The 12,495-nt window shown below is 34.8% G+C and overlaps 2 protein-coding genes across 2 annotated transcripts; one reads left to right on the top strand and one right to left on the bottom strand.

Moving 5' to 3' along the window:
- Nucleotides 1-639: 639 nt before the first annotated feature.
- On the bottom strand, nt 640-4,686 carry LOC106657873 (caseinolytic peptidase B protein homolog). The gene is made up of 10 exons (XM_014379568.2): nt 3,253-4,686; nt 3,130-3,182; nt 2,748-2,937; nt 2,427-2,680; nt 2,268-2,358; nt 1,988-2,195; nt 1,788-1,920; nt 1,510-1,722; nt 1,133-1,430; nt 640-1,059 (listed from the first exon to the last, which is right to left on the bottom strand). The coding sequence occupies exons 1-10, from the start codon at nt 3,569-3,571 to the stop codon at nt 914-916; spliced, it is 1,905 nt and encodes a 634-aa protein (XP_014235054.1). The 5' UTR covers nt 3,572-4,686; the 3' UTR covers nt 640-913.
- A 123-nt stretch (nt 4,687-4,809) lies between these two features.
- On the top strand, nt 4,810-12,158 carry LOC106658021 (97 kDa heat shock protein). The gene is made up of 7 exons (XM_014379803.2): nt 4,810-5,282; nt 6,830-7,028; nt 7,121-8,186; nt 8,269-8,522; nt 10,022-10,144; nt 10,235-10,768; nt 10,856-12,158. The coding sequence occupies exons 1-7, from the start codon at nt 5,167-5,169 to the stop codon at nt 11,024-11,026; spliced, it is 2,463 nt and encodes an 820-aa protein (XP_014235289.1). The 5' UTR covers nt 4,810-5,166; the 3' UTR covers nt 11,027-12,158.
- The last annotated feature ends 337 nt before the right edge of the window (nt 12,159-12,495 follow it).

Here is a 12,495-nt window from a genome sequence, read left to right on the forward strand (position 1 = left end):
AAGCTCTCTCAAGTTACCTCAGTCTGGCCTATGTGTAGTTTAATAAAAAACCAACACTTGTTGAAAGGAAGACATTTTCCAATAAATTTCATTTAATTATGAAAATGAAACAATCTGATTGGAATAAAAATAATAAACATAATTATATGTTGATCAAACACTTTCAACATCCAATTTTATGATGCATGCGGTAAAACAATTAAATGGTTGTTCGTTCAACCGCGAATATTTAGTTCAAGTTGGTTAAGTCGAAAAAATTCTTCCATTTGCATTATTTTCATATCTTAAATAGTTTGCGTTCCAAACTCTAAACCATGTTTTGCGCACAACGTATTAAAAAATTAATTTTCTTTTGATTTTGAAATATTTCATACAAATGAAGAGAGAGAGAGAGAGAGAGAGAGAGAGAGGGACATTACAATGTGCAAAGCATCATGCTTCATTGCAATTTTAAAAATGAAAGAAAAATTAACTTTATAAAATTTATGATTTATAGAAAAAAATGTAGAACACATCATCAAGTTTTTATGCCAATCTTATGACAAGCAAAAGATTTTAGATGCGGACAAATTGGGCAAAAGGAAACTGGAAAAATAAATTATGAGTTTACTGAATTTAATAAAAATACATTTCAGTTATTATTCTAAAAATATCTTTCTGTACAGTTGTGTATATAATTGTTCAACATGCAAAAAATAACAATGGCAACTTTATTTACAAGTCGTTTTTGCGCTTACGACAATCCGACGAGAATATTGCTATTTTATTAGATTCGATGTTTTTATTCTTTAATTTTAAAACAGTTTTTAAAATTAATTTATAGAATTAATATGGTGATTATCGAAACAACTGCAAATCGTCGAATTTTAAATCAAATTAACATTACACCGAATGTTCTTGTGATGCCGTAATTTCAAAAATTGGAATTAATATTTTTTATAAACTGATCTGGTTCGACAAGATCAACGTATTCTTTTTTACTTGCTGGTTTTACAGATATACCAATACTACTTCCATTTTCATGCCACCGAGCTTTCAGCAAAACGCAGCAACCTTTTTCTGTTTATTTGAAATAATTATTAATTGATAAAAATTCCGAATCCTTAATTGAAAATCTAAAAAGTCAGTTTACCAAGTTGTCCACGTTCATGTGCAGCAGCAAGTTGATTCACAACACGTCGCTCGACTTCATACTTGATTGACCTAGCACCATAATGAGAGTCGTAACCATCAGCTAAAACTGATAAAACCTCTCGTTCCCACTTAATTTCGATCTTATGACGATCACGTGCTCTTGATGCCCAAGCTTCAAGTTCCCTGGCGACTAATTTTAGGAGTTCTGCTCGTGAAAATGGTAAAAAATAAACAATTTCATTTATACGACCAAGAAATTCATCTCTACGAAAGTGTGCCTTTAAAATTGGGCGAACCTGAGAATATATTAATAAATTTAATTATCAACATTACAAGTATGTATTCATTTTTCATTTAAATAATTTAAGCGCTTACAACTTGATCTTTAAAATGTCTTGAAATTTCTATGTTTTCTGGTTCTGCATCTTCAAGAGTTTTTTCGTCAAGTCTTTTAGTTATTATTATTTCTGTTTCTCCTCGAAGTTGCATTGCGTGCTCAGCAATCTCTTCACTTGCAAGATTAGATGTCATTATAAATATAGCATTTTTACACTCTATCGTTTTTCCTTTTCCATCTGTTAATCTACCCTGTAAAAGAAGCATATTGAAAACTCTACTCATCTTATTGGTATATTGAAATAGTGGCCAACAACCTCATCAAATAATTGCAGCAATACTGTAAGAACATCAGGATGAGCTTTATCGACTTCATCAAATAAAACGACGGCGGATGGATTTTTTGTGAGTAACTTGGTCAGCTGACCTCCATCATCATGACCTACATATCTGTCAAATAAATAATTTATATTGCAACTGAAATTTTATTCATGATATATGCTTATTATGTGTGTACCCTGGTGGTGCTCCAATTAGTTTGGCAACTTCGTGTTTGTCTTGATATTCTGACATATCAAGTCTTATAAATGTATCACTTTTATTCTTATGAATATATGCTGCCAATTGCTTAGCTAACTCTGTTTTTCCAATACCAGAAGAACCTAAAAACAAAAAAACTAAAGGATGTTCTTCATCGATCCATCCATTTTCTTTCCGTCTGATTGCTGCGTGAAACATAAAAAAATAACTAAATATTTTCGATAAATTGATTTTTGAGCGTTTATTGCAATATTTACTTGAGGCAACAATTGAAATGGCTCCTTCCTGTCCAACTATATACTGTTTCAATCTTTGTTCTAATGGAAACCGCCTTCTTTCTTCGGCTTCCTAATAAAAAATAATGATTTCTTCAAAATACAAACAATATTATCAAAAATTATTTATGCTTAGCTTACTTTTTCTTTTTGCATTTCATCAAATTTCAAAGAATAAGCTATAAGGATATTTTCTATATCCTTATCCATGTAAGCATAGTCAACAGCTCTTCGACCTGCTTCGTTTTCTATTGTTGGATTGGCTCCAGCTTCTAGTAATATTTCTACACAAGCTTTTGAACCAGATAGAACAGCATAGTGTAATGCTGTAAAACCTTTGAAAGTAGCTCGAGCTATCAATCTATCTGAGAATTCATTTTCTCTTTGACTCAGAGCTAAAATTAAAATAATTACAAAAATTCAATTTTGAAAAGTTGAAATGTAAAATAAATGTAAATTTACCCTCAGATGGATGCATCCTTTTATCCACAGCAACTTTATAAATATTACTAAAGTCATCACTGTCATTTACATTAGCTCCATGTTTGATCAGTAATTTTAACGCTTCAGTTTTACCATTGATTGCAGCCGTTTGTAGTGCTGTCCAACCTAGTGGATGCTTCATATTTGGATCAATTCCATTATCTAAAGACTATAGGACAGCAAGATTAGGGTTATAACTTGAAAGGTAAAAAAATTGTATTAAAAGAACATCAAAGCCAGCAGGAAAATTGAAAATTTTAATTGATGATATAACCAGAACTAACTAATTATAGACCTTCAAAAAAATTGAATAATATATATCTTGTTGTTGGCTTTGATGGGTTTTTTTATTGTAACTTACCCTTTTCAAGTCAGGTATATTACCATATTGAGCGGCTAAGAAGAATCTCCTAACTGTGACAAAAAATAATTGTTATTAACACTTGACTTGTTTGTTAAAAAGATGTATAAACATAACACTGACCAGAAAGCGTGTGTGGGTTATCACAGAGTAATAGAGCAAAACCTAGGCCACCTAGCACGAGCCCCAAATTTTGAAAACTTTTTTTATTGTGTGTTATTCTTTCAAAACTTAGTTGATTCTCTATTTTTGCACTTTCGCTCTCATTAGCAGCGGAACTAATATTCAAATTATTGCACCTGGCTGTTCGAAGAGCCTGATAACCTCTGCAATGCGAAGTTCCCGGAGTTTCATTTCTGCGACAGTTCCATTCTAATATTGACTCAAAACTCTTTGCTTTTCTCACCAAATATCTCAGTCGAGAATTCCACAAATTAGACATATCGGCTGAATCTGAATTTTTAATTCTTCAATTGGTGGCAATGGTTAGATCTTCATTCTTGGTTTTGAGATCAAAAGTTTTATTTTGGCATATCGGTATACGTTGTGTAATACTTTAGTATCAATAATTTATTAAGCAATAAAAATTATAAGAGCTGACGATAAACAGCTGCGTTCTCCTTTGCTATTGACTGTTGAAGTATCCGAGTCTGGTGTACGAGCGATTGAACACGAGCGCGTAAAGTGAAGTCACATTATCCTATACGTTTTATATACATATAAGTATATATATATTCATGCATATGCATTGACGTTGCGGGCCACGTGCGTGACGCAATCACACGCTACTTATGCGGGCCACGCTAACTCACGTCGTGAGATGGTCGCAATTCGCTGGCGGTATCTCGTTGGCTGGGCTGACAAAATTGAGACTCGAACATCAGTCAAGCCAAGTTGTGCACGCATAATTTTTAATACTCATTGATACTGCACTGAACCAAGTGCAATTCAAGTTGCTCCCAAAGAGTGTCGTTTATTTTGGAGCATCATAATATGATTATGCGAAATTATTGCCATTTGTGGTACAAAATATTGACAGTTGGAAAATTTGAAAATGGTGTTCATTGCTGCTACCGATATGAAAGAGCGACGTGACGTATCGTTGCTGTCTCGAACGTTTGTGTTCTGCAAGCTCATGATCAAGCCACTATCTACACACGATCGTCGAGTCAATCGAACAATCTCGCACTCTCGAGACAAAATCTGAATGAAATATCACAAAAATTCCATGGTTGCATGTGTATATGTATAGAGCTTCAGCTGCGAGCTGTTTGTAATATACGTGTAATGTACAAGCATATACACTGAAAATCGATAAACCAACCGCACCGCACGCAATGTGTGATGTATCACCCCAACTCAAGTGCCAACCGTGCACTGCTGTACACCCACACAAACGCAGTGTGCACAAATAATAATGTAAATATATATAGGCAGCACATGCGAAACTGCCGGGGGATTCGCGCCAGCGATGGAAAATAACCGGACGTTCCAGAAGCTTCCAGAAAGTGAAGTACGCGTGGCGATGTTGTACACATATTGTGCCGGCAATGTAATGCGCATTGCGCCGCGCTATACATGCCATGAACTCGCGGCGCTGACTTTCGTTTGAGCGCGCTCGAATCGCGGAAGGACGGGGGTTCGCCGCGGCGGCACTGGCAGCTGGCTCCACAGTCTCAGTTTAGCAGAAAACGACGAAGCGTTAACAACGCAAGCCAACTCTCGAGTGTGAAACTTCTCGAATACTTAACATACCTATATATTTCGTACAAATAATTAATCGTAACATATATTGATCAAGATTCGTTAACATCGAAAGTTATCGTTCAAAGCATAAACTCATTTTGACACGACACAACATCGTCATCGAAGATTTTTCATCGACTTTACGCCTTCGTGGACTTGTTGCAAAAAAGCAGACCTAACCTCAGTTAGCGCGAAAATTTCTTCGCTCATCGTCAACGACTAATCTACGTAACGACATACTTGCTGTGACACGCGAGGACCATCATATTCACCGTGAGAGGGAAAAATTAAATGGCCGCTATGTCTGTCATCGGTATTGACTTTGGTAACGACAATTGTTACATCGCCGTTGCCAGGGCTGGTGGTATCGAGACCATTGCCAATGATTACAGCCTGCGTGGAACACCGTAAGTATATCGGCATTAAGCCTTTTATTCACACACCTATATCTACAAGAGGCGCATCACGCGTTCGTTCGCATGACTTGTCCACATGCCGAAGAGACATGTCGAATTTCACCCGACTCTGATTTACTCTTGGCTGTATCGATACGATTTTCAAAGCTGATTCGTAGAGCAGCGCTTCCGAGACTTTTCGAGAACTTTCAATTCGGCAACTTTTTCTCTGCTATTTCCTAACTTCGATTACGCTTGTAAGCTCTCGCTCGCATGTATCTCGCTGCCACATATCGTAGCTTTATTTTTGTTTTCACAATTTTTCTAAGTTGCAAAAACTGAATTCATTTATAAATACTGATTCAACAGTCATTTTTCAATGGCGTGAGAGATTGACTATCAAATTTTCCATAATGAATATTGCGGATCGACACCTGGAAAATCTGAAAGATCTTTTAAACATGTTAAATGTCACAATTTGTGCATACATTAAAATAATGCACACCCGCGCGCACTCATGCACGCACACACATTGAACTGCACAATTCGAGCGTCTGCACCAATCATTTATCTTGAGTCGTATTATATATAAATTATATAAATCATGATCTAGCTTCGTATTTTGCTTATGCCATTTAAAATTCGTTTGGGGACGGAAAATAATAAAAGTTCTCAACATTTTAAATGTTACTCGATGTTTTAAGGTAAAAGAGGTTAAGAAGCCGTTGCGCTTCTTGCTAAAATTTTGTTACTTTGGAAACATGATAATTTACTTGAATGATTCGGGATTAATTTTAAGGGAGTTTTAACTTAATTGAACTTAAATTGAGGAAGCAAATGAATACGATTCATAAAGCGAATCATGGTGACAATGTATATTTCGTGTCAAAGAGAACAACAAAAATGAGGATCAAAACTGATTCGTCTTAATCAAAATTATAAAAAAATGATTTGATTTTTCAAATTTAGGTAATTGAAACAATTATTGCTAGTGATTTCTTTATGGTATTTTTAAAAATGAGAGCATGATACAGGAAAGGAGATGATCATAAAAAATATCCGCAGAATTAGGAGAACCTTCCATTTGTGTCGGATTTGTCAACAGAGCCCTCTTGCAACAATGGCATTGTAAAATGCCATTGTAATTTGAACGCAAAAAAAAAGAAAGAAAAACGAGATTTATCAACGCAACTAAATGTATATAAATCCCAATCTCTTTATGGAAAATTGAGTCAGAGTCTTGTTCTCACTGAAAAAGTTCTTTCTCTCGTCGACTCTCAAAGTTCGAGGCCGTTGTTGTTGTTCATAATAAACGTGTGTAAGTAAGTATGTATATCCGCGGTTAATTCGTACATAACGAATGACGCTGATGATACCTCGTACGAATAAGGAAAGTAGATATTTAAAGATCGCTGACTAACCCACGTGCGCGACACATCGCTCACTCAAATTTCAGTTTTAGCCCATTGTATGAATTCTAATTTTTTGATCTGTTACTTCATATATATCAATAAACTAAAATCGAATGACTTCATCAAATTAATCGAATTTGTTTGTAGATCATGTGTCGCATTCAGTGGAAAAAATCGTATTCTTGGCGTCGCCGCAAAAAATCAAATGGTGACGAACATGAAAAACACAGTCTACGGCTTCAAACGTCTCTTGGGGAGAAAATTCAACGATCCTCAGGCACAAAAAGAGCTGCAATCTCTACCATATAGAACATCGCAACAGGCCGATGGAGGTATTGGCATTCACGTAAGTTTACTGCATTCTTCAAAAATTAATTTTTCAAATTTTCGAGCCACGAAGAACTTTAAAAAAATCGTATCATGTACAAATGACCATAGGTTCAGTACCTTAACGAAGAGCACGTGTTCACACCTGAGCAGATAACAGCTATGTTGTTTACCAAGTTGAAAGACATCTCAGTAAATGCCCTGCAGACTGCTGTTAACGATTGCGTCATTTCGGTACCCTCATACTTTACCCAAGCAGAGCGTCAGGCTCTCCTCGACTCGGCCCGCGTCGCTGGCCTCAACGTTCTGCGTCTGTTTAACGAAACTACAGCCACCGCTCTGACCTACGGCATTTACAAGCAGGACTTGCCAGCGCCTGATCAAGGCCCAAGAAACGTAGTATTCGTCGACTGCGGCTATGCCAGTCTGCAAGTGTCCATCTGTGCCTTCCACAAGGGCAAGCTCAAGATGCTGGCCAGCGCGGCCGACAGCAATGTTGGTGGTCGAGAAATCGATGCTATTCTTGCCGATCATTTCAGTAAAGACTTTCTCGCGCGTTACAAGGTTGACGCGCACAAAAATCCGCGCGCTTACGTGCGTCTTCTCAGTGAAGTTGAAAAATTGAAGAAGCAAATGTCAGCCAACTCAACGAAGCTTCCTATCAACATCGAGTGTTTCATCGACGAGAAAGATGTCCACGGCGATTTACAGCGAACCGATATGGAAGCTATGTGCGCTCATCTTTTCAAACGTGTCGAAAGCACTCTCAGATCGTGCTTGGCACAGTCAAAATTGAAGTTGGAGGATATTCACTCGGTTGAACTTGCCGGTGGCTCAAGCAGAGTTCCAGCAATAAAGAAACTTGTTGAAGAAGTTTTTAACAAACCATGTTCAACGACCCTTAATCAGGACGAGGCAGTGGCTCGCGGATGTGCTTTGCAATGCGCTATGCTCAGCCCTGCTGTTAGAGTACGTGACTTTGCTGTCACCGACATTCAACCCTATCCCATCAAACTTACTTGGGACGCCAGTCAAGGTGAAGCTGGTGAAATGGAAATTTTTGAACAGAATCATCAAATTCCCTTCTCTAAAATGCTTACCTTCTACCGTTCCAATCCCTTCACTTTGACAGCAAAATATTGCAAACAACCACCTAATTTCCCTACCTGTGATATTGGTAAGTTCATACACCTTTATTATTCATCTTTATTATTCATCATATATTTTGAAACCATATACATAATTAACTCTGTGCACAGGCTCATTCACAATCAAAGATGTAAAACCAAATAAGGAAGGTGAATCATCCAAGATTAAAGTAAAAGTTAGAATCAATATCAATGGCATTTTGACTGTGGCTTCTGCCTCACTGGTAGAAAAACGTGAATCTCAGCAAGATAAAGAAGATGAACAAAATAATCAAGAGCAAGATTCTATGAACGTTGATCAACCACCATCAAAAGAAAATAAAACTGATCAAGAAGCTGAAGCTAAAGAGGCCCCAGCTACTGAAGTAAGTATCGACGATCATGATCATGTGGACAAACAGCATGAATTTTTGTAATTCGATTAACTCATTTTGCGACTTTCAATTGGAAATGTGTGTATTTTCGTGTTGCATCCCGTTTATTTTTACAATATTCATAGCCGAGCTGCAATAGGTAATTTAATGACGGGATAAGTTTTTTAAATTCAGCCAGTCTTTTTATAAAGTTTGAATCGAGCTAGATAAAAAATTGAGATTTAGAAAAAACGTATGTGTGTCTTTAGGTAAAAATGGATAAGTTGCGGCACGGCTCAGATGACGAGGATGAAGCCAAGGGCTCGTCCTACTCCTCTAGGATAAAAAGTGCTCTTTCCTGGTTCAGCTCGGTACGCGACACATACTTTCAATTGTCATTATAAAAACTTGGACCCATGCGCGTTTATATTTTATCACATTACATCTACAGTCACATTTTTATTGTAATATCATGTGTAATTTGCATTTCAACCCATAAACATACCCACACAATGCTTAATGAAATATTTAAGCTGGGTTTAATTAGATATTTATTTTTGCAAAATTTTTCGTTCTCGTTTGCTCTATTTTTAATTTTATATAACAAATCACAAATACTTTTGTACTGCATACTTTTCATGTTTGTGCTATTCTCAATTTTTATGTGTAGACAAAGTTTATTGAATGTTTTTAGATTATAATCATTTCATTGAATGGAGTGTAGATTATCTCATTTTTATGTCAGTAACACTGTGTGTTATTTCTAGTGATTAGCTTTAGACAAAGCTTCTGATGCACTTAAATACTACATATCTATAAAGAATCATTTATTCTATAACATTAACCTTTTGAATAATGCAATTGGAAATCATTTTTTATTTGAAAAAAAAAAATTAATTTTAAACAGACCCAAAAATTCAACTTTTGATGTACAAATTTTAAATTTGAATGTATAAAATTACGTTCTATCTTCAAGCGTCATACAATCACAAGCCTATCATGCCATCGTTGTACATGTTTGTTAACTTGAAACATTTGAGAATTTTAAATGTTGCATTTGAATATTTTACTTGATTTTAAATTAAATAGCCATGGGTCCAAGTTAAAGTTGTGTCACGTTCCGCTGTTATTTATCTCTATCTATCTAATAACCAATTTAAACTATCAAATAACTGACTATTTCAAATATATGTTCACACTGAATTTACTTGGGCTCTGTTATCCAAGATACAATTGTCTAATATACAACTTTTTTATCTTGTGTTCATTATTTGATTTTTTGTTTATTTCAAGTTTATGATACTATAGCACGAAGCTTTTGTTAAATAGCATTGTGATTCAATTAAATACTCCAAAAATTTTTTTTACCCCTATTTTCTCATAATTCACAAAATTGAATGTGAAAATATTATATTTTTGTTATGCTAGACATGTTTAACATTTTCATGATTATTTATGCAACTGATTCAAAAATGTATTTCTATTATAATACTTATAATATTTATTTTTAGGGTGATGATAAGGCTGAGGAAGGTGCCAAGGGCAAAATTAAAGTTCGTCTCATAGACTTGCCAATAGAAACTCATGGCTTTGGTTTGAGTGTTCAAGAATTAGACACAGCATTAGAAAAAGAAGTAATTTAGCTTTTTTTAATTTTTTTAGAAATCTAAATGGTACAATTTTGAATTGAAAGATTAACACACAAAATGTTTTTAATTTGTCAGGGTAAAATGGTTGCAGAAGATAGACAAGAAAAAGAACGAGTAGACGCTCGTAATGCTTTGGAAGAATACGTGTATGATCTGCGTTCCAAACTGTTGTCAGAAGATCAATTAGCCACTTTCATAACAGAAGAAGATCGTGAACGAATTTGCCGTACACTAGAAGATACAGAAAACTGGTTATACGAAGATGGTGAGGAGTGCCAGAGACAAGTGTACTCTGACAGACTCGCGAATCTGAGGTCTCAAGGTGAACCAATCAAAGACTTGAGAATAGAATTTGAAACTAGAGGCCCTGCAATCGAAGAGATGGCTCATTTCCTACAAATTGCGAAAAAGACTGCGGATCAAATTCGTGCTTCGCATGAGAATAAAGAGGGTAAATGGGATCATATCACATTGGAGGAAATCTCTAAAGTAGACAAATGCATTCAAGAAAAATGGACTTGGTTGGAAGAAAAGCGTGCACTGCTAAGTAAAACTCCACGTACGCAACAACCTCCAATTTACACTAATCAGATTCGAACAGAAAAACAGGTAAAATAACTAACTATTTTAAAAATGTTTTTTTAAAGCAAAGATCGATTTGATAATTAACTGTGAATTTTTATTTTTGTGTTACAGTCCGTCGAAAACTTCATCAAGCCTATTCTTAATAAACCAGCCCCGAAAGTGGAACCCCCCAAAGAGGAAGTAAAAGACAAGAATGAGAAACAACCACAGGCTCAGAATAACGGTCAATCCGGCACAGAAGAACAAATGGATGTCGACGGTGCTAATGCACAAGCAGAATAATCTCAGGCCCCCTCACCTCCTCGTTCACTCAGTTATAAGTTTAATGAAAAGCGTAAAACTATTTTGAGGCGTAACAAGCGAATCATACCTCGTCGCAGAATATAGCCAGTGCGATTAATTTTTTTCCTTTAGTACGAGCGACTATTATGCTATTCCTGTATGTATATGTATTACTTCATGGGCATCGAATGCAATCAAACATGTATGTGTAATAATATATTGTGTTTGCGAGTTAAAAGAAAAAAAATGACAAGATGTTCATGAATTAGTGTGTTTATTGAGAGAAAAAGTGAGCATTTATATCTTAATAATTATTAGGTAACGTCCATGAGAGTATCAGCTGCGTTGAGGAGTGATTGTTTTTCGAATATTAGTTAACATAAATGATAACAAAAATTTCAAAACAGCACTTTGTTTTTGATAACTCATAAAACGTAAATTCCTTCTTTTTAATTTGAAAAATGTTAAGATTGTGGAATTGAAATGAAAATATGAATGGCTTCAATGATAAGTAATGTTTAAAATTGACTTTTTCCCTTATTCATCCATTTGTAGAACTCATTTATTAATAATTTAGTAGTGCACGCTATCTCGATAGCATTAATAATTATATACGTAACGTATATTTTCGTTGTTGTCAATATTCCACAAGTAGAAATGGATTAATTGTTTGAGCTACGTGCTCAAATTTATGAAGATTTATAGTCAGAGAATTAATTTTTTACATGGTGTTTATGCTCTTTGAAAAAAATGAAATTTTTTTGGCAATTTTTATCAATTAAAATTTTTCGCTTTTACGAGTTTCCGATACAATAAAAAAGTTTATAACAAATTCGTGGTAAAGAATGTTATAGGAAAATTTTTCGTGTAATTTTATACCTTTGAATCACTTATAGACTAAACGTATTTCTTGAAAATCATTGACAACAGTTTTAAAAAAACTGATTCTTTTTAAATTATTTTTGAAAATGTGAAAAATATCTTATACACCGCCAAAGTAACTTCACAACTTACATGTCTAAGAGTAGTAAATGTATGGTGTAACAACTGGAAACATGTAGACATGACAATTGTATTATTCTAAATTGAATAGAGTTAAATTAAAATCGCTGGCGATCTCATTAAAAATCGACAACTTCAAACTTTAAATTATTGTACAACACCAATGCAACATTTAAATACATTTTCAGTGTGGGTTAATAACACATTTATTGCATTTTAGATGTATTGAAGTAACAAAAACTGATAATTAAGTTAAAAATTATATTGCTTCTCATAAAATGATATAGTTTGAGCAGATACACTAATATATTTATAGAAAAATAGTTTGCAGTTGAAGAATTGTGAATATGATTCAAAATTAACAGATATGATTAAATATCTCATATTTTCGCGATTTAAACAGCTGGAACATGATTATGCTATTTAGCATGTACTTGCTGCTCATATGTGAGAGGTAATATTTAGGA

This window comes from Trichogramma pretiosum, unplaced genomic scaffold (genome assembly GCF_000599845.2).
Source record: "Trichogramma pretiosum strain Unisexual culture from Peru unplaced genomic scaffold, Tpre_2.0 scaffold6, whole genome shotgun sequence".
NCBI classification, from domain to species: Eukaryota; Metazoa; Arthropoda; class Insecta; order Hymenoptera; family Trichogrammatidae; genus Trichogramma; species Trichogramma pretiosum.